Source organism: Tenrec ecaudatus, chromosome 6 (genome assembly GCF_050624435.1).
Source record: "Tenrec ecaudatus isolate mTenEca1 chromosome 6, mTenEca1.hap1, whole genome shotgun sequence".
Lineage (NCBI taxonomy): Eukaryota > Metazoa > Chordata > Mammalia > Afrosoricida > Tenrecidae > Tenrec > Tenrec ecaudatus.
In genome coordinates, this window is record NC_134535.1 from 126,706,813 (window position 1) to 126,728,663 (window position 21,851).

The 21,851-nt window shown below is 52.0% G+C and overlaps 1 protein-coding gene and 1 pseudogene across 1 annotated transcript; both read left to right on the forward strand.

Annotated features, from left to right (window-relative positions):
- Positions 1–8,743: 8,743 nt before the first annotated feature.
- LOC142452130 (small nucleolar RNA SNORA16B/SNORA16A family) lies at positions 8,744–8,864 on the forward strand (annotated as a pseudogene).
- A 5,480-nt stretch (positions 8,865–14,344) lies between these two features.
- On the forward strand, positions 14,345–17,915 carry PIANP (PILR alpha associated neural protein). The gene is made up of 5 exons (XM_075553131.1): positions 14,345–14,361; positions 14,654–15,165; positions 16,317–16,398; positions 17,327–17,548; positions 17,894–17,915. The coding sequence occupies exons 1-5, from the start codon at positions 14,345–14,347 to the stop codon at positions 17,913–17,915; spliced, it is 855 nt and encodes a 284-aa protein (XP_075409246.1).
- Positions 17,916–21,851: the final 3,936 nt, after the last annotated feature.

Genomic DNA, 21,851 nt, shown 5'->3' on the forward strand with positions numbered 1-21,851 from the left:
CCCTCAGCGTCTGGGCCTCGCAGACTCCTTCAACGTGAGCGTGGAGAATTTGCCCTCATGCACACTCTTCCAGGTTCTTAGTTGACCACAACCAAGTTTTGCAGAAGCAGGTTGGTAGGTCCTTGCCAGTTTGTCGTTGTGTGGAAGCGCTGCTGAAACCATTCAGCACTGGCCATTGGTGACCCTGCTCATATTTGAAATATCGGTGGCCTCGTTTTGAGCATCATAACCAGGAAGTCACAACGGTAGAACCAGCTGACAGAGGAATGATGGTTGATAAGAATACTCATATTAAAATGAATACTTCATGATATTTGAAGATCACTAAAAGAGTGAAAGGACAGGTCACAAACTAATATTTACAACATATATAACAAGCAAAAGATTATTATTCAGAATACTGGGAATCAATAAGCAAAACACAAACAGTCAGAATGATCCAGCTTTTCCCCAAAGAGGAAATTCATGAGACTAATAAGCATATGAAAAAAATGTGCAAGCACATTCATGATTAGAGAAGTCCCAAACAAAACCACAGTGCGATCCGATGGTCCATCTACTAGATGAGCCGAGACTGAGAAATCTGAAGATACGGGAAGGTTGGAGAGAAGGTCGATCAATGAAACTCAAATATCCATGGCAGACGTACAAGTTGAAAAGACGATTTGACATTATATTCCGGTTGATTATTTTAATACTTGCTCACCTAGCAAGCTCACTCCTAGGTATCTGCCCTAGAGAAACCCTTGCACATATACAGAAAGAAGCAAATATATCATTTTCATAACAACAATGGTTATAATAACAAGTGGAAACAATTCATTAGCCTATCACCAGGAGGGTAAATAATTTATGGCATATTTATACATACACAATGGCTCATTATATTCCAGTGAAAATGCTTAAACCTTACCTACATGCGGTAGGAGGCATAAATCTTGGGAACATAATAATGGGTGGTGAAATTTTTGCCACAAAACTACCTAGGATATAATATTGTTAGTTTTTGTTTATCTTGTTTTTTAAATAGAGCAAGATATTGATCTGATCCCATTGTATATGGAGTCACTATGGGTTAGGGTCAACTCTAAGCAGCTAACAATACCAGTAACAAACAGCCTACTGATTAAGCTTATATCCATTTGTGAGACAAATTATGTTTTTAAAACAGCATAATTTTTTTAATTGGGAGCACAGTGATTGTGGGGAGAGGTCAAACGCTTACAGACATCCTCCCCAGGGCAGTCAGTCACCAGACTATATGGCAGGCCTCGCTCCCTGCTACTGGGGACAATAAGCTATTCCTCCTTGAGGCCTGTGGCCAAGCGTTCTCACCCTACTGATAATGATCTCTATCAACTGAGTCAGGGAACAGGCCAAACTGACTCTGTGACATCCAAGTTAAGTTATCCGCCCATCTTATCAAATGTATACCCCAATCCCTCCTTTTACTGTTGCATGTTTGTCCCTAGACCACCCCTCTCATTACTGCATTACCTATGGCACAACCCCTCCCGGTGACGTATGTACTCACCTGTAATTAGGGGGCTTACACGTCCCTAGAGAAGATAATAAGCTTGGGCTAACATTAAAGAAAAATTCTCTCCCTCCACGTGGACCATCAAGTGGGGCTGAGGTGAGCATGCTACCATGAATTGTTTCTGACTCCATTTATTTCAATACTTCACTTCTTTTTTTAAAAAAAAACAATTTATTAGGGGCTCATACAACTCTTATCACAGTCCATACATATACATACATCAATTGTGTAAAGCACATCCATACATTCCCTGCCCCAATCATTCTCAAAGCATTTGCTCTCCACTTAAGCCCTTTGCATCAGGTCCTCTTTTTTCTTTCCCCTCCCTCCCAATACTTCACTTCTATCTCTCATGCTCTCTATGACTTTACTATGATCTTTACTTGTTATGGCTGTACAATTGCGCCTACCGGACCCGTAATGCTGTGTTAGGGGCTGGCTTCCCCTGACAGTGAGACAAATTATATTTTTAAAACAGCATATTTTTTTTAATTGGGAGCACAGTGATTATAGGAGGAGATGGGGATTGAGTAAAATAGGAGTGTAGTGTCTAGATGACTGGTAGCTTTCTAGTTTTAGAATCGTGTGTTGGATTCACCAGCATTCCTGTTTCCCTATGCTAGAACTAACCTAGCTCTTGGATATCACATAAGGTGACTTCTAGATCAAATTTGCCCACGTTGTATCGTTTCATCAAATGTATTCAATCTGCATGCTGAGCAAATAACCCAGGAAGCGGGACTATAGGAAAGTGTGCCATCAGGATCAGAGGAAGGCTTAGTAAAGACCTTCTTCAATAAGCAGAAGACATAAGCTTGCTTGCCGAAAGCGAGGAAGTCTTGAAGCACTTGCTGATGAAGATCAAAGACTGCAGCCTTCAGTATGGAGTGCAACCCCCAGTAAAGAGTACAACCGGGCCAGCAGATAAGATAATAAATGGAGCAAAGATTGACGTTATCAAGGATTTCGTTTTGCTTGGATCCACAGTCAGTGCTCGTAGACTCGGCAGTAAAGAAATGACTGTGCAACACAGAGTCTGATCAACGACACTGAGTGATCCGTGTAAAGCTGTGGACTTGGAGAATGCTTTGTTGTGTATATTTTTGTCACAATTTAAAAAATAATAATTACATGAATAACAATGAGTACAAGGACGAAGAAAATGTTCTAGGATTGACGGTGGGGATAATCGTACAACTCTTCCTGATATGATTGGATTACTGAAGTGTATGACATGTGGATGAAGTGCCAATTGAACTGTTAAAAGAAAAATGAAGTGGAACTCTACATTGCGTTGGGCAAATGTGTTGCTGTAGACGAGACCTCTTTAAGACACGGAGGTCCACTGATGTCACTTTGGGGGTACGATCCCCTTGACCCAAACCACGATGTTTCCATAACCTCAGAAGCATGTGAAAGTTGGACAATGCGTAAGGAAGACTGAATTATGGTGACAGGAAATGATCCTGAAAGTACCCTGGCTGCTAGAAGAACAAATAAATCTACGACAGGAGAAGGACAGCCAGAGTGCTCTTTAGAAGCAAGGATGGTGAGACGTCATCTCGTGGACCTTGGACACGTCGTCAGGAGAGGCCAGTTCCTGGAATAGGACACGTTCGGTAAAGCAGAGGGTCGGGGACAAAAGGGAAGACGCCGAGAAGATGGTCTGACACAGTGGCTGCAACAATGGACTCCAACAGAATTCTGAGGATGGCCCAGGACCAGACAAGACAGTGTTCTCTTGTGCATAAGGTCACAGTGAGTCTTCCCTCGCCCCAGGGCACTGAATAACAACACATCAAATGACACACAGAGAGACGCTAAGGAGTCCTGGGGGCTCAGCGGTGGGTTGCTAACTGCAAGGTCACCAGTTTGAAGCCACCAGCTGTTCCTTGGGAGAAAGATGGGCTTTCTACTCCAGTAAAGAGTTACAGTTTCAGAAACTCAGAGAGGCAGGACAATGGCCACAAGCCTACAGCTATAGATCTTAATTACAAGTGAGTGCAACTCCTAAATCTTTCAGTCAAACTTGTAGGTAAGTTAGAAGAGTTAGATCAAACATCAGCCAAATATTTGTCTTAGTGGATAGCAGACAATGGACCTTTCTACATCTAAGAAGCATTAAAGAAACACTTTCAAGTACAGAAGGACACCTCTAGCATGATGTATGTAGCAAAAGTAGTGTTTATTTTTTTCTATTATGAGCCATTGCTGGTAGAAGGAGCTTCAGAAAGTTGGTGGAGAAATGACATTAAAAGATAATTATGTACCTCTATTGTTTATATAGCAGGCTTTCTGGAGGTTGTTTTGCATGTTACATAATAGATAACATTGTAACCCAGGGACAGCCTATATTTCAAAATAACAGATAGAAGCCACCAGCCAACTATAACCAGAAACAGTTGCCAATGAGTTGACTCCTACTCAAGCAGATTCCATGTGTGTGAGGGTAGACCTGTGCTCCAAAGGGTTTCCACCTGCTGAGTTTCTGAAACAGATTGCCAGGCCTTTCTGAAGCACATCTGGGTGGACACAAACCTCTAACTTTCCGTTACCAACAAAGTGAGTTACTTGCACAACCCAAGAACTCCAGCCAGCTAACACTGAGATGCTTAAAGCAATAACAACAACAACAATCACAATACTTCCAAGGTACTTGTTCTGAGCACCTAAAAGAATGGAGATGCCCCTGATCAAGAGAAGAACCATTGAGGGAGAGGCAGCTGTGCAGTTGGATAGACAACTCTGGGAGCTGGGAAGGAGATATAAACCCGAGAATCGTCAAAAGAAATTATACAGACCAACGACCAAGGAGATTCTCTGGGGAGCAGCCACAGAAAGGATGTGGCAGTTACATAACCTCCTGTCAACTTGCGAAGGAGTGGGGTCCAGCCTGTCAATCAGGTCACAGCTTGATGCCCTCATTTGGAGGCACCATGGAGAGAGACCAGATACACTCCCACACTCTGCTTGTCTTCCTGCTGATAAGCCACATGGAGACCCCTGATGGAACCAGAGCCTTGGAGCTGGAGGAGCCACGTGTGGAGACCCATGCAGGCGCTTAGATGCTTCCACTGCCACTGGATCCACAAGACTTTCCACCCACTGGCCTGTGATCTTCCTGCATTCAGCGTCATTGCATGGCTGAGTGAGTCTAAAGAGGAATTTATGGACTAGTATCCACATATGGGGTAATATCGGACTTGTGGACTTGATCTGGACTGGGCTAGGATGTTTTCTTACTATACAATGATTCTTTGATAGAAAGTTCTTTCTTATACATATATGAGTATCTCTGGATTTGTTTCTCCTAGACTAACACCGAGGAGAAGGGAGCCAAGATGTAGCAGCCAGTGAGATGGGGAAGAACTAGCCATGGAGATTGAAAAGGAGCGACTTGTGTGATAGGACGCAATCAAGGGAGTTTAGGGTCTTCGAAGACAAAGCACATCAAGAGATGAATTAATAGACAAAATGTGTCATCTACACATGAATGCCGTGTTACTGGTCTGAGAGAGACGACGGCCCGATGCATGCACAACTGAGTGGCAAGTGTACGTCGCTCTCAAAAGGACAGTCTATGGTTTCACTCAGAAGACACAAGCAAGGAGAAATCCAAGGTGGTTCGTGGTGAAGGGAGTCCCTGTAAGTGCAGTGGCTGAGTACTCCACTGTTAACTGAAGAGTCGGTTTGAACCAACCAGCTGCCCTATGGCAGAGGGTGGCAGCCCGCTCCCATCAGAATTACAAACTAGGAAACTCGGTGGGGTACTTCTACTCTGTCCTGTAGGATGGCCATGAGTCAGAATCGACTTGAGGGCAATCGGTTTTATAGGACCTGGGGTGCATGTTTGCGGAACATTGAGGATATGTTAATGGTGGTGGTCTCCTTTCGTAAGACGTAGGGAGGATGGTGGTATATATTTATTTATTGGTGGTATACCTTTAAGAACATTGTCAGTGTCGTTGACTTTACATGTAGGAATTGTTTGGATGGCATGTTGTGTTATACAGGTTTTCCCCACAATAGAATGGAAAATAAAAGGCAAATACACAGAGTGCGTCCAGAAAGGGACATGATGAGCAGAGGAAGGGCTAACGATAACAGATAAAATGACACTGACAGCAGACTGCTGAATTTGGAAACATTCACACGAAGAGTGTCAGTCGGGTGGCTTGGCTGGTAAAGCCAGATGAAAATGAGTTCGAGAGAGATTGTGTTCTTCTGAGGAGCAATGGGTGGGTCGAAGCCACTGACCTTTTACTCTTTTTCTTTTTTTTTAATGAGAGTGAGTGAGTCAGTGAATGAGAGTGAGTGAGTGAGTGAGTGAGTGAGTGAGTGAGTGAGTGAGTGAGAGTTGCCACTGACCTTTTGGGAAAGCATTGGACTGCTAACTGACAGGTCAATGGTTCAAATCCAGTAGCTACTCCTAGGGGGAAAGTTGAGGCTATCTGCTCCAGAAAAGATTTGCAGCCTCAGTAGCCCTATATCGCACTGCTGAGTCAAAATCAACTCAATGGCAACGGGCTATACTTTTATATCCTTAAAGTAGTTCCTAAATACGCGAATGTCTTACCAATTCCAAACGACAGGTTACAAAGTCAAATCGTATGGAGCTAAGGTGACAGAATGAAAAGAAGTGGAATGAGGAAAGCGTGGGGCAGATGGTGATGGAGACCCTCTGAGATGTGTTCCTGGAAGGGGAACAGAGACGGGCAGGTGCTGGTGGGGAACACACAGCCAAGGCCAAGTTGTTTTCAGCTGGATCGGATCCAAGCATGTTCACCTGCTGCTGGGGATAATCAGGTAGCAGGAGGGGAGAGATCCTGCCTGAAGGATAGTGACAGGCATTAGGATGGATGCAAGCACCTGGGACTCAGCTCCCTGGAGGAAGCCTGGGGCTGGCAGACAGGAGGGGACAACTCTCCTCAGAGAAAGAACAAGAAGAGGATCAGCTGATAGGGAGAAAAAGGGACTCTGAAAAACCAACAGGAATTTACAGAGACAAACCGGGGAGCCTTCCAAGAGCATGGAGATCGTGGTGAAGATATCAGGAAAGATTGGAACCAGAATATTTATAGACTGTGGATGTGGGAAGTCCCTCAACTTGCTCTGAAGACAAGTTTAACACTCTGTGTGGTCTCCAGGAAGGGTGTGAAGAGTTTGTTGTTCTCCACAAGAGCCCCAGACCTTGCACCAGGTGCTGCCCCCTTGCTTCTGATTCCTGGTGACCTGAGTATGTTGGCATAGGACTGCCATGCCAGCGGGGTTAAGTCCTAAAGAGGGCAAAGACAAGACAAAGGCAAATTGATCTGGAGAAGGGACCATCAGCTTGCAGCCATCGGGGTGCCCAAGGATTCACAGAAATGCAGCCACTTAAATAGGACCAAGGACGCTTTACACAAATCACAGTCGGTCAGGAGCAGATCAATGCGTCACTGTTGCAGCGGGGCGGGGAGCGTGCAAGGAACCATGATTGGTATAAGCACACAATTGAAAATTGGAAAAAGATTGACCGGGCGCACCTCTGACCAAGCCAGTGGAGATGTGACTCAGGACCTTGCAGCGGTGCAGCACTGTCCCCCAGTTTCCACCAAGCGCACACCCAGACAAGCCCCTGAGGGCGAGGCTGCCCCCCTGGCTGGTTAGGGGGAGCTATAGCAATCCACTTTCAAACACATGCTGCCTTGGGGCAAAGCTTTTCCCATATCTGGTCAAATGTGCTATCTGCTCTCGGACCTCCTATTGACTGATTTCTCAATAGTAGATTGCCAGGCTTTCTTTCTTTTATCATTTTATTGAGGGCTCCTACAGCTCTTATCACAATCCATACATACATCCATTGTGTCAAGCACATTTGTACATTTGTTGCCCTCATCATTCTCAAAACATTTGTTTTCTGCTTGAGCCTTTGGTATCAGCTCATTCCCCTTTCCCAACCAGGTCTTTCTTTTGAGGTACCTCAGAGGGGACTTGATCATCCCACCTTTCACTCAGCAGTCAAGGGCAAAAGCTGTATCAGCAGGAACAATGGCCCCCGGCACACTATCTAACATATGATAGTTGTTGGGAGAGAAAAATTAAGCAATTTTTTGGGAAAAAGATTAATCAAGAATATTAGACATAATTGATAATGAGCCAAAGTCTTCATTATGAAAGGCACTTACACTGCTAGTGACTATTCATTTGATAGATTGGGTCCACACCCATTACACAATAGGTTCATTTAGAGTGTATCCTTGGGATGCACACCAGCCTCCAAGAGCCCCGTTTACATCACATCAATGTGCACTGTCTTTCCTTGGCCACTGTGGTTCTGACCTTGGCATGAAGGGCTGTCAGGGACACCCAGGCAACTGCTACAGATACTGGTCAGAACAGCAGGCTGCCTTCCGGGAGGCAGGAGTGCCAGGCTAATGATAGTAATAAGCCATCGGATGAAGGCGAGAATCTGAAGGCGCGTGGGTGTGAGCCTGAATCATTCAGCACAGGGCAGAGATCAGGAGGACTGGCAGATAGTGAGGAAGGGCATGTGGTGCACAGAGGAGAGAATGCAAAAAGTCCAGGGTGGACATAGGTCCCAGGAGCTCGTTAAGCAAATATATACTGAGCATCTACTTTTTATATGCCAGACAACTCCGTAGGCATTGGCATACAGGGTGAACCAAAAATGAGATCTTGGTTCTTTCGTGTACATAGGGGATGTGCGTTTGCGTAGGGGGTAGATAAGAGTATTTAGAAGAGTGAAGGACAGTAATGAGATAGAGGCCACTGTAGATTTTGAAGGAACCCTGGGACATAGTGGTCACATAATGGACTACAACTGCAAGGTCGGCAGTTTGAAACCACTAGCTGCTCTGAAGGAGAAAGATGTGGTTTTCTACTCCCACCAAGAGTTAAAGTCTCAGAAACTTGTAAGGGCAGTTTTATATTGTCCTAGAGCAGCAGTTCTCAACCTGTGGGTCACGACCCCTTTGGGGGGGGTGTCAAATGACCCTTTCACAGAGGTCGCCTAAGACCATCGGAAAACACATATGTCCGATGGTCTTAGGAGCCAAGACACTGCTCCTGTATCCGTCTCCAGGGGGGTCTGCCCACGTACAGATTCCCCCACATACGAATACCCAGCATGAAGACTGTTACCCATGCTACACCATGCTTCAAGAGAAAATTTCATTGATTAGTCATGAGAAATAACTATTTCGTGGCCCTTATCGGAGCTGCAGTTGCTTCCACGTAGCTGCTGTCGTCAAAAAAAGAGCCCACAGAGAGTTTTTCCTTGACGGTCGCCATTCGGTTTGCAACATTTCAGGAAAAGACCTTCCCTATCGTGTCAGCCACTATAGCCGGAGTGAGCTCTTGCTCACTTGGCATGCTTCCCGAAGCCAGCAGCGAGGGCTGGGGACAGGACTGGAGATGAAGCACACAGGTGTCCTTAAAACTAGTGTGCCTGGCCTCCAACCTTGGTTACTGTGCTCACACAGCTGTGCTGAAGATCCCAGGAAACCTCCGATTGGTGCTCTCCGGGGGAGAATTGTGACAGGGAGCGGGGCCATGTGCCCTGGGACCTGGATGTCCTTGCTTTTCCTGGCTGTTAAAGAAACTTGAAGATGTAGCTGTGCTTTTGAAAAGCAGATGTGGGTAGTAAAAGAGCCTTGACATGCGATGACGCACAAAAGACCTAGAGCTTTGCGCACCGAAGCACTGTGGGAAGAACTTCAAGCAAGCCGTTGTATATGCAGAAAAAAATTTAAATGTACCTGGCTTAACAAATAAAAAAAGACGGGGAGTGAAAAAAAAACAAAGGAATAACTATTTCACAATATATAATTATATATTGTTTTTGTGATGCATCACTGTTTTAATTAGGTTCAATATGCAACAGTGAAAATACGTCCTGCAAAGCAGATATTTACATTATGATTCATAACAGTAGCAAAATGACAGTGATGAAGTAGCAATGAAAATAATTTTATGGTTGGAGGTCACCACCCCATGAGGAACTATCTGAGAGGATTGAGAACCACTGTCCTGTAGGGTCACTGTGAGTTGGAATCGACGCAATAGCAGTGAGTTTGGTTTTGGCTTAGGGTTTTTTTCCCCCAAAGACTATTTTCTTAGGCGCTAATCCAGACATCATACCATTCCGTAGTCTAATCACACCAAGCAGTATTGTACAGTTGCTACCAAAATGGTTTAGATAGTGAGCAGAGATCTGAATGACAGAAGGAGCCAACCAAGTGGAGATGGGAAAGGGAGGGGTGCGTTTCCAGAAGTACAGGGGTGCCAAGCGAATGGTTTCAGATGTGCAACAGTAAGGAGCCCCTGGGGGTCACAAATGGTTAAGTTCTGGCGTGACCGGCTCATCCAGGACCCCAGAAGAAAGGTGTAAGGATCTCCTTCGGTGGTTCACAGCCATGAAAACTTAGGGAAGGCAGTTGGTTCTACTTCAAACACCATGGGGTCACCGTGACTGGGTACTACGACAAATCTCCTCTGGAGCATTGTGTGTGTGTGTGAGTCATTTATTTTTACTTAGCTACATTTTCATTTAATCCACATATCATACAATTCAGTAGTTCAATCATTTAATCATATCAAGAAGAATTGTACAATCGTGACGCAATCTATTTTAGAACACCCCCACCCCCACCCTCCATGGTTAAGTTGCCTTTGAAATGAGTTGTGTAATCACAATCAGTTCTCTCTTGCTTACTCCCCCCACCCCAGCATTGTTTATGAGTGGGGAGTACAAGATGGTGGGCCTTTCCTGAAAAGGAGTTCAGATTTATTCCAAACACAATGAGAAGCCACTGGAAATTTTTCAGCAGAGGAGAGAAGGATATGATTTAGGCTTTTAAAACATCACCGAGCATTGTGAAAACTCTCTTACAAAGGACAAGGGCAGAAGCAAGAAACCAATCGGAAAGCTCTTGAGCAACTCCAGATGGGAGACGACGGCATGAACCGAGAGATTGAGACTGATACAGACGGGGCAAAGTTGATACATTTTGGAGGCAGAGCACGCAGGACCAATGCACTCCATGTAGGAAGGGGGCCAGGAAAAGAAGGGTTAAGGAGGAAGGACGATTCCTAAGTTTTTACCCCAAACAACTCGCAGCTGCCGTGCTCTGGGACGGGGAGCACTGAGAAACGGGCTGCGGCTGAGAGGATGAAAGGCATCTATTTTGGCCACATTTGCTTTGTGTGACATCCAAGTGGAGATGTCAAGTAGGCTGTTGGATAAATGAGTCTGGAGATCTGGATATAAATTTAGGACTCCCTGACATTTACATAGTATTTAAGCTCCGGGACTGGATGAGATCATTAGACAACGTTGGAAAGAGAAGAGGGCAAGGACTCAGTCCTCGGGAGCTGCAGAGGTTGCGCAGAGGAGAACGGAGAAGAACCAGCTAGTGAGGCTAGAGAGAAGCTAGGAGAGTGTGGGGTGCCAGCGTGTGGGGAGGAAATCAGAATGTGGTAAGACAGGAACACGATGGAGTGAGAGATGGGGCTGCAGAGGCTACTTGTGGTAGATAAGCCCAAACCCAACCCAAGGGGGTTCAGTCAAGTCTAACCAGGTGCCCCTAGTGTAGGACAGAGTCCAACTGTCCCCATAGTGTTTTCAGGGATGTGGTCTGTGTGGGCGCAGACTGCCACAACTCCCTCCCATGGAGACCGCTGATGGGTTTGAACTGCCAACCTTCCATGAGCAGCCAAGCACTTAAGCCACTGTGCCACCAGGACTCCTCTCATCTCCGATGGGTTAGGAATGCCTCCCAGAGAAGGAGACCTGGGAGCCAGAGGGGCTGGTAAAGAGTGAGTCATTGTGAAAAGCAGTCTGGGCAGACAGGACAAGGGCCAAGGCCCTGGGGCAGGAACACAGGGCCAGGAGCAAGGTGACCTGAACACAGCTAGCAGCAGGAGGTCGCAGCAGGGGGGTCAGCAGCTTGCTAGTGGTCAGGGCTCACAGGGTCCGGGGAGTTTGAGTGGAAACCCGTAAAAAAACCCAGTGATGGGCGACTTGACTTATTTCTTCGGAAGATGAATTGGGTTGCTTTAGCGAGAAGCCAGCACCGTGGTTTGGGTTTCGCTGGGTCTTCGGGAAGGATGCATGTAGCTGGACCAGAATGAAATAGTGCATCCGTTTGTTGGCATAATCCCAGATGGTGTGGGGTCTCCTGTCCCTGAGCCCTCAGAGGGAGGCCGAAAGGGCATGGAATAGAGTTGGGGACCCAAAGGGTTGGGTGACTCAAAATCTCAGAAAAGGATAGAGGCGACCATGAGTGTCCATGTCGTTGAGGCGAAGGAAACAGCGAAGTCCACCATCACAACGCGAGGAACTTCACGGCCCCTCGTGCCCGGCTGCTCTCTGCCCACCCTGCACGCGGCGCAGCGCGGCAGCGGGCGGGTTAATCCGCGGGGCCTGCGGGCGGGAGGGGGAGAGGCGGAGACGGCGCGGTCCGAGCTGCCGCGCCGAGCCCAGCCGAGCCGAACCGAGCCGAGCATCTCCCGCCGCCGCCGCCGCCCGGTGCCCCGGGCGCCCGCCCCCCACCCGCTCCAGCTCCCCGCTGCGGGCCAGACCCCCGGACCATGCCCCGCACCCCCCACGCTCCCACGCCCCCCCAGCCTCGCGAAGCCCGGAGCGTCCGCAGCCGCCGCGCCGCCGCCCCCGGCATGCAGGTGAGAGCGAGGGACCCCACGGCCCCCCGGAGGGAAGCACGCCCGCCCCGCCGACCCCCGCCCCGCCAGGCGCGCCCCTTCCCCGGCCTCCAGTCTCCGGCCCCCGCGCTCCTTCCCCGCCGTGGTCTCCATCCTCCCGCCGGTCCCGGTGCAGCGCTCTCGGGCCCCGCGGCTGCCTCCACCCCTCCTACGCCGGGCCGCCGGCTCGGGACCCCTGCCTCCGGGCCCCCGGGCCCACCTCGGCGCTACCCCCCTCGGCGCCCCCCTGCTCCTCGTCCCGCCCCCGCCCCCATTCTCGCCGCTTCCCAGCCCCATCGGGGCCCGCGGGCTCGCGGGTGGGGTGGGGTGGGGGCCGCGCGGGGAATGGAGCCCGGTCCGCGACCCCCCAAGGCGCCCGCCCCACCCCACCCCCCAGGCTCGTCTCCTGCGCACAACAGGTCTGTGAGTCCAGAGGAGAGGCTGGGGGAGGCGCCAACCTGGGGACTGCGGGCTTCCTGGAAGGGGTGGCTAATAGGGGTGCGGGGTCCCCGGTTGGAGTGGACGCTGGTAGGTGCGGGGTGCACAAGTCGGAGGGGTAACCGAGTCCTGGAGTCGATCAGCCTCAGACGTCCGCGGGAGACCTTCTCCGCTTCACTGGTTCGCTCTAACACTGCTCCCTGTGGCTCGACTCTTTCCCTGCTTCCCTCTCCCCTCGCCGGCCGTCTCCCCACCTCCCTTTAATGTGAAGAAATAATTCGCAACTCCTCCATCTTTGTTGTTTCGGATTCCTGCGGCCCCCCAGCCCCTTCCTGGGCTCATTTTCTTCCTCCGCTCTTGGGTCCTTTCTGTCTCCATTTTCTGTCTCCCCATCCTTGGCCTTGAGGGTGGGGGTCGCTTCCCCAGACCCTCTTTCCACTTCTCCATCTGAGCTGGACCCTTTCCTCCCCCTCCCCCGCACCCCCCCCCTCCGGTGCTTTCTCTTCGTCCTCGGCTCTTTGACCTCTCCATCCTCGCCATTCGGACTTTCTCGGGCCCCTCGGTCCCCCTTCCCTGGACCTGGTCTCCCTTCTGCTTTCCACTCCACTTTCCTTCAGGGCAGACGCCTCGCTTTCACCTTCTACTTTAGGACTGCTTTATTTTCACGGTTCTCCTGCCCCCCCCCCCCTCGCGCAGCCCTTCACACCTCTTCCCACCGCCTACTTCCCATTTCCATTTCCCTGCCCATTCCCATCGGTGTCCCTGTGATCCTGGGGGAGGACACCCTCTGCAGATCGAGACAGGTTCAGGGGGCACAGGGTAGCATAGCTTCATTTATTGTGGGGATCCTGGCCCCCGGAGGGGGTGGGGGCGGCCGTCCACCCCTCCGCTCTGAGAGCGTGCTCTTTTTCAAAGCCAATGGGCCCCAGTGGTCCCAGGATGCCTTGCCCAGGCAGCTCCATGCGTGAGGTGGTCTCTCCCCAACTCTACCTCCCTTCCCAGGGCACCTGTGCATTTGGACGATTACACATCCTGTAGTTTTTCTCCCACCCACCTTTTACTGTCTCTCCCATCTCTCCTCCTCCTCCTCCTCCTCCTCTTCCTCCTCCTCCTGGAAGCAGCAGGCTTCTGCAGCCAGTCTGACTACAAGTGGGATGGGCAGGCTGCCCCCCCCCTTAACCTCTCTCTCACTTTGACTTCCCCTTCCCTCCCCCCCACCCTCAGACTCCCTCCCTAGCGGTAGGTGCTCAAGGAATCACAAGGTTCTTGACTCTAAATTAAGATCTAAGAAAAGCTGGGAGCTGCTGGCAGAGGCAGGGAGAAGGAAGGAAGCTGCCGAGGGGAGAGTAGACCCCGGAATGGGGCGGTAACAGGGCCTGGGAAGTTGGAGATAGGGGGTGGAGGTGACATGCAGTAGAGGGCCACTATGGGAGCTTTATTCTTCAAAAGCTTGTGAAGAAGCCGGTGGGGGGGAGGGGTCTGGGTGGCAGCAGCACAGCTGGCTAGGTAGATTGGGGGTATCGGGTGGGACGAGACACGGGAGTAAGGATGGATGGATGGATGAGCTGAGGACATCCGCAGGGCAGGCTTGGAGTGTGACTGTCCCCTTCCACCTCCCCCAGTAAACGCTGAAAATCTGGGTCACAGCTGAAGAAGACCTCAGACATGGAGCCCAGGATGTGGTAAGTTTGGCACAGCACACGGGGGCCTGGAGCCTATTCTCCCTGGGCCCACCCAGGGTCTTTCACCCGGGGCTCTAGACTAGGGGGACAGGAAATACAATACGGATAGACTCTGCCCAGGGCCCACCTGTTTTGGGGGGGACACCCACAGGAATCCTTGGCAGCCCAGACCTCTGGTATGAGCCTGTCCTTCCTATAGCCAGACCCAGGGGGCGCCTGGGTCCCTTCCTATAGCAAGATGAGGTGGGAGGGGGGGGCGCTGGGGCTTACTCACTTTCTCTCCCTCTTGCAGGCCTGCACTGATGCTCTCCCACCTCCTCCCTCTCTGGCCATTGCTGTTGCTGCCTCTCCTGCTACCTGCACAGGGCTCCTCCTCCTCCCCTAGAACCCCCCCAGCCCCAGCCCGCCCCCCATGTGCCCGGGGAGGCCCGTCGGCACCACGCCATGTATGTGTGTGGGAGCGGGCACCCCCACCAAGCCGATCCCCAAGGGTTCCAAGATCACGCAGGCAAGTCCTGCCAGGCACTGTGCCCCCTGCCACCCCATCAGGCTTTGAGGAAGGGCCCCCCTCTTCCCAGTACCCTTGGGCCATTGTGTGGGGCCCCACAGTCTCTCGAGAGGATGGGGGAGACCCCAACTCTGCCAATCCTGGATTTCTGCCTCTGGACTATGGTTTTGCAGCCCCCCATGGGCTGGCTACTCCCCACCCCAACTCAGACTCTATGCGGGGTGATGGAGATGGGCTCATCCTTGGAGAAGCACCAGCTACCCTGCGGCCATTCCTGTTTGGGGGTCGTGGGGAAGGTGAGTGGGAGAGCCTGGTAGGGATGTGAGGGTGGGAAGGTGGGTTGCAGAACTTAAGGGACAATCCAGGGCAGATGATCCCTTCAGGACCAGTGGTGAGAGTGGCGATACCAGGAGGGTGAAGGGAGGGTGGGGTGGAAAGGGGGAACCAATTACAGGGAGCTACATATAACCTCCTCCCTGGGGGATGGACAACAGAAAAGTGGGTGAAGGGAGACATCAGACAGTGTAAGACGTGGCAAAATAATAATTTTTAAAGATTTATAAATTATCAAGGGTTCATGAGGGATGGAGGAGTGGGGAGGGAGGGGGGAAAATGAGCTGATGCCATGGGCTTAAGTAGAGAACAAATGTTTTGAGAATGATGCGGGCAATGAATGTACAGATGTGCTTTACATAATTGATGTATGTATGGATTGTGATAAGAGCTGTTATGAGCCCCCAATAAAATGATTTTTTTAAAAAGACCTTAAGGGCTGGAATAGGGGCTTTGTCTGTTAGTCCCTTCAACATATGGACCAGTGTTTATGCTGGGCACAGGCTGCAGAGAAGATGATGCCGCCTGAGCCCCAGGAGTCCAGGTCCATTGGAAAAGACAGATGTATAAGTGCTCAGAATGAGTCGACGTTCATGATGTAGGGGGCCTGGTGGCTCAGTGGGTTGCGAGTTGGGCGGTGATCTACAAGGTCAGCAGTTCGAACCCACCAGGCGCTTTGAGAAGGACTGGGCTTTTTGCTCCTGTAAGCAGTAACAGCCTCGGAAACTCACAGGGTGCAGGTCTACCCTGCCCCGTAGGGTTGCGATGAGTCGGCATCGACTCGGTGGCAGTGTGTTTTGAGTTTGAGAGGCATGTACAGCATCTCTTTAGAAAAACAAACAGAAAAAGGAGTGACTGCTTCTGCCTGGAGAGCAGGAAACCGTCAAGGAATTGACATTTGGGTTGGACTTTTAAAAAGGAGCCGTTTGTTCCGGGCAGGGAAACAGTGGGATGAAGGGGGCTACCAGGGTGAAGTCTCAGCTCAGGGAGGATGGAGGGATAGGACCAGTGGTTTCGGTGGGGCCACCATGGAGATGGGCTCTGCCCCTCCTCCTCACATGTGCCCTGCCCCTACCACCTCAAGCCTCCCTAAACTTTCTCCCCACCCGGCCAGGTGTGGACCCCCAGCTCTACGTCACGATCACCATCTCCATCATCATTGTCCTTGTGGCTACGGGCATCATCTTCAAGTTCTGGTAAGTTGGGTGAGGGGGAAGCTGGCCGATGGGGACTGGATTCGAACAGCTGGGCAGGAGGCAGAAATGAAGTAAGGGCAGAGGCTTTGGTACCGGTAGAGGAGGAAGACACGGTGGTGTAAGGCCAGGCCTTAGGACAAAGCAGTGAGGCTTTGAAAGGATGGAGCAGTGCAAACTCAAGTCAGACTCTCTCCGGGGGACGAAGAGCCTTCTGGGAGCTCCAGGGAAGCATTTATACACGCAGAGGCTTTGGGAGGAGCTTTGGTGGTGCAGGGCTTAAAGTGCTTGCCTTCTGGCTGAAGCGTTCTGCTTCCATGAAGATTCGTAGCCTTGGAAACTGGGGGGCAATTCTACTTTGGGGTTATTAGCAGGACTTGGAATCAGCCTGCTGGCAGTGGGGTGGGTACCACTCCCTCCGAGGCAGAAAAAAACTGACCGAGCCTTTGAAACTGACTGGAGAAGAGGGAGAAAACCGGGCCCTTCCTTTGGGCACCCTTAATCATGGGGCACTCAGTCCTTCACACGTTGGTGGAATCATTACTCACCTTCTTCAGGTCATTAGCTGACTTTGAACTAGAAGGAAACCTGCTAGGTGCCTGCTGAGGAGGAAGTGTCTCTTTGGGAGGGGGTGGGGGTAGGGCGTTTTCCTGTGCCTTCCTGGGGAGAGAACACTCCTGCTTCCATCTGGATCAGACTGAGGTGTGGAGGCCCAGCCCTGGGAGCACTGGCCCTGAGCCCCCTGGGAGTGGGGGGATGGTATCGGGGCACACAGCCCCAGAAGACTTGGCTAGGGAACTGTTGGAAGCAGGTTTCTCTGCTGGGAGATGTTGGGAGTGCCTGGGGGAGGCTGAGGGTGACCAGGGCCATTGGCCAGAGTTGGGGGGCATACTCTGTGTGAGAGAGCCCCTTTCCCTTTCTGGTGTCCCAGCTGGGACAGAAGCCAGAAGCGGCGAAGACCCTCAGGGCAGCAGGGTGCCCTGAGGCAGGAAGAGAGCCAGCAGCCGCTAACAGATCTGTCCCCTGCTGGAGTCACTGTGCTGGGGGCCTTCGGGGACTCGCCCATCCCCACCCCTGACCACGAGGAGCCCCGAGGGGGACCCCGACCTGGGATGCCCCAGCCCAAGGGGGCGCCAGCCTTCCAGTTGAACCGGTGAGGGCAAGGGCAAAGGGCTGAGGGCGTGGGGTGGGGTGGGACGGAGGTGGGAAGGCAACTTAGGTCTCCTGAGCTGTGGTGGGGTGTTTCCAGGGTGGGTGGAGAAGGGACAGACATAGCCCTCCCCCAGACCCTGGCTCTCCTTCCCAGGGGACGGACCAGCTCCTGTCTGGGGGTCTCTTCCTCTTCCCTGACGTTGTCTTGCCCTGTGTCCTGTTGCTTTACGGTCCTTGAGCTCCAGCTGTGCCCTCGAACCCGACACCCCATCTTCACCTCAGCCCTCTTGGCTGATGCTGACCTGCCCCTCGATCCCTGACTGTACCCTTTCCCTCTTCCTCTCAGGATCCCCCTGGTGAATCTGTGATGCTCCCCAGTCCTGGGGTGCCGCCGAGCAGGAGGCCAAGGGGCTATCACAGCCCTCACCCCATGAGGGTGGGGAAGCTGTGGGGAGCGGGGGCCACAGGTGCTCCCTTGCACCACCCCCTCTTGGAATGCTCCCTGGCCATGTAGGCAAACCTACCTGCTCTCCCTCCTGGAGGTGGGGGGGCCTCATGCATCGGTGGCTCCTGGTCCCTCATTCTTACCCTTGCACACTCACATGGAAGCCTTGCACACTCACCTTCACCCTCACCGGCCAGGCCTATGTGTGGCCAGTCTTCGGCACCCTGGTTGTGTCCGTCGATACCTGTCCCATCAGCTAGTCCCCCACGTCCGGTCCACCCTCCCTCTCGTTCCACATGTCTCAGGCATTCTCTTCTCCCTCACCCGGCCCCTGGTCCATGCGCACTTCACCCCCCCCCCCCCGTGCATTTCCTGTTGTGTGTGCTGTTGCGTGTCGTGATTACTTTCATCTAACGGACCCCCACTGGTCTTGTCTGTGGCCCCTGCATGCAGCCCCGTCCATGGGTGGGAAGTGTGTCGGGGACCCTTTGGCCCTCCTTTGTCACGGTCCCATTCCCATTTCAGGCCGTGGGCTCCACCCGCTTCCGTCCCACTCCAGGGGTGTGCGCTCAGCTCATTACCCAGTGGGCTCCAAACTCTTCTCCCCACCCCACTGCTACATTCTGTTGTCACAGACCTGGGTTTGGGGGAAGCCACCTACTGTACCCCGGGAGAAAGTGGCTCCCGTTGGCCCTTCCCTTCCTCTTAAGGCCCTTGTGTTTGTCTGTCCTGCTGTCTGTGTTTGTCTGGGAGCTCCCTGAGCCGGCCCTCCACTCCCCAGCCTGCCTTAGGGCCCCCCTAAGTTCACCTCAGCGGTTGCCAGGGATGGAGCCAGCTGGTTCAAGGCCATCGGAACTCTGCTTCCAAAAGGACCCCTCCCCTTGTTGGGTTTCCTCAGTCCCCTTCTTCCCTCCCTTTGTCTTCTCTCCCTGTCCCTGCCGCTCCCCCCCCACCCCCCCAGCCAATTTCCCTCTCCTCAGGTTTCCACCTTAACTTCTCTGCCTTCCTTCCTCCGTCCCCTCTTACCTGGCTCCTATGCTGTGATATATATTTTTGTATTATCTCTTTCTTCTTGTGGTGATAATATTGAATTCTTGTGGGATGTAAGTTTCCAAAATTTTCCAATAAAGCCTTTGCAAGATATTCGAGTCCCTTGGTTCTGCTTTGTGACCCCTGTGTCTAGGGGAGGGGCGGTGAGGGGCAAAGGCTGGAGGGAGGGAAAGAAGGATGGGGTGGGGAGATGGCACAGTCCTGCAGACCAGATGTGACCTGGCCCAGAGCTGGGGCTTTTGCTTGAGACAGGTTGAAAGGAGGGAGACTGGCAGGAGCAGCTCTGGGAAGAGGAGCTTGCTCGTTCCTTGCCAGTGAAGGTCAAGAGAGACCATGAGAACGGAGGCAGGCGAGGGGAAACTGATGGAGGAGATGAGCCAATGCAGTGAGCGGAAGGACGGACAGAGGAGGGAGAAGAGGGAAATGGAGCAAGGGCAGGGAGATGAAAGGTAGCCCCAGGAAAGAGGCAGCCTGGCTTATTTTCAGCTTCCCTCCCTGTAAACTCCCCCCCTTGCCTGCACCCCCAAAACTGTGCAGAATGAGAAGACCTGTGGGAAGGCCTTTCTCTACCCTGCCTGCTCTGAGAGAGGAGGCGCTGGGGGGCTGCAAGGGGTGAAATCAAGAGTTGTGTTCAGAGGAGGGAGTCCAGGCTGCCCAGGTGGGGTCAGTCACCTCAGAGCCCCCAATCCTAGGTTTGCTTCTCCAGTGGCAGCCCTGCCACAGCCCACACAGCAGCCTCTCCACTGTTGCTAGGCTCCGTTGCTATGGTAACCACCCAGGTCCCATTCCCCACCCCCCAATCTGTGCCCCACTTGCTCCCCGGAAATGGGGTAGCCCCCAGAGGGTGGATGACAGACTGGTGTGTGTGCAGGAGCTCTGTCTGGGACGCCTGGGGCTGCACATGGTTCTGGGTGTTTATCTCTGAAGTAGAGAAGCGGGGAGGTGTCTGTGCTGGTAGGTGTGTGTTTGAGGCGTTAGGGAGCTTTGCTGTGTACCCAGGGAAGTGTGCCCCCGTGCCTGCGGCAGGGAGGGCGCGAGTGTTTCAGGACCTGAGCAGTGTGTTCTCGCAGGGCGCCAGACTCCCTAAGCGAGGGACAGACTGCTCCAGAGGAAAAGACGCAGAGTGGGGCCATGGCGTGAGAAGCCAACTATAAACAGAGGTGTGAGGGCGGGCTGGGATCCGCCCAACTGGGTGGGGCCTGAAGAGATGGCAGCCAGCCCAGGGCAGCAGTGCCAGCCTCAGCCCTGGAGGAAGGGAGAAAGTCCCCCAGAGAGCACCAGGGGCGCTGAGAGAGTGTGAGGAGGAATTGGAGGGAGGCATTCTCAGAGGACAGGAAGGGAAGCCTCTTTAACCTGCCTCTTCTCTCCCCACAGGAATCTAGTCCTCGCCAGGTGAGGCTGGGGGTCGGGTAGGTAGGAAGAGAGGTGATGGCACAGCGGGGGGGGGGGCGGGGAGCACAAGGTCCTCAGGAGCTCTTTGGGACACCTGGCTCTATCACCTTCAGCAACTATCAGAGGGACGTGTGACCCCACAGCTCATACATATGCAAGAGGCACACATGGCAGGCCCCTAATGAAGAGGGAATTAATTACTGCCTGATTGGACTGCTTCGGGTCTACATTTAAATAAATTAAAATACACTGCCCTCTCTTTCCCCATCCCAAGTCTGACAGCGGGAAAGACAGAACAGAGGCCACCCAAGCCTCCTGCTTGTCCTAAAGGAGGGACTGTCATTCTCAGGGTGACAAGCGCAAGGAAGCCTTTGGGGACAAACCCTAGCCCGTAACTCTTCCTGGAGTGGAAACAGGGCCTGTGGACTCTTGGGAGGCTCTCAGAGGACTACAAATGGCCAAGCAGAGTCCCTGCTTAGTGATGGACCAGGAGCATAAACAATGGCCGCATTGCCCCCTGGGGAGTCAGGAGGTTGGGAGGCCATGCATCACTGGCCTTCCCTGGGGTCGGCATCTCATCACCAGGCTTCCCTGGCTCCTGGGCTGTGCAGCAAATGACTCAGCCAGACATCTCTTAAGCATTTTTCTGGAATGCTTACCACTGTGCCTCAAAGCGAACCAGAGAATGGGGAAGCCCCCAGGAGGAGGGCTCTCCCCTGCACGCTCGGGGTGTGGAATGATTCAAGATATAAACAGTGTACCAGCTGGAGAACCCCAGGCTAAAATTAACAGCCCTCCTCCCCCTCCACCCCACATTTATCTCCAGAGCTTGTCTCTAAGGAGTTCAAAGCACTTACATTTGCTTCTTATAACACAGGCAGGAGCAGGGCTGACAGCTGGGGACACTGAGGCCCAGAGAGTACCAGGGGGTGTCAATAGGAAAGGAGGAAGAGAACCAACCCTTCAAATGGTCACCATGCTTTTGTTCCAGCCCCAAAGTCAAGGCTTCTCAGAATCGGTTATCTCTAAGGAACCCTTGCAGCTACTAGGTCCCATCCGAGCCCTCAGGACTCTTATCATCCTGCCAACTGTTGCCAGTTAACAAAGTGGGCTGGGTCCAAAAGTGTGATAGCTATACAAACCCGAGGTAAACATCTGTTTAAATATGTAAATGTCCTTTTAGGTGTCTGTGCTACTTCTTTGCTGTGACCTTGGAGAAGTAACTTAAAGGTTGAGTCTGATTTTAAGTAACTAACATATATCATGACTTTGGTTCCATTGCTTTCTAAGCAAGGGGCTGTTGTGTGCCAACTTGTAGCTGCCCCGTGAGGTTTTCTTGGCTTTACGGAAGCAGATCAGCAGGTCTTTCTTCATTGGAGCCCCTGGGTAAGTTCCAATTGCCAGCCTTTAGGTAACT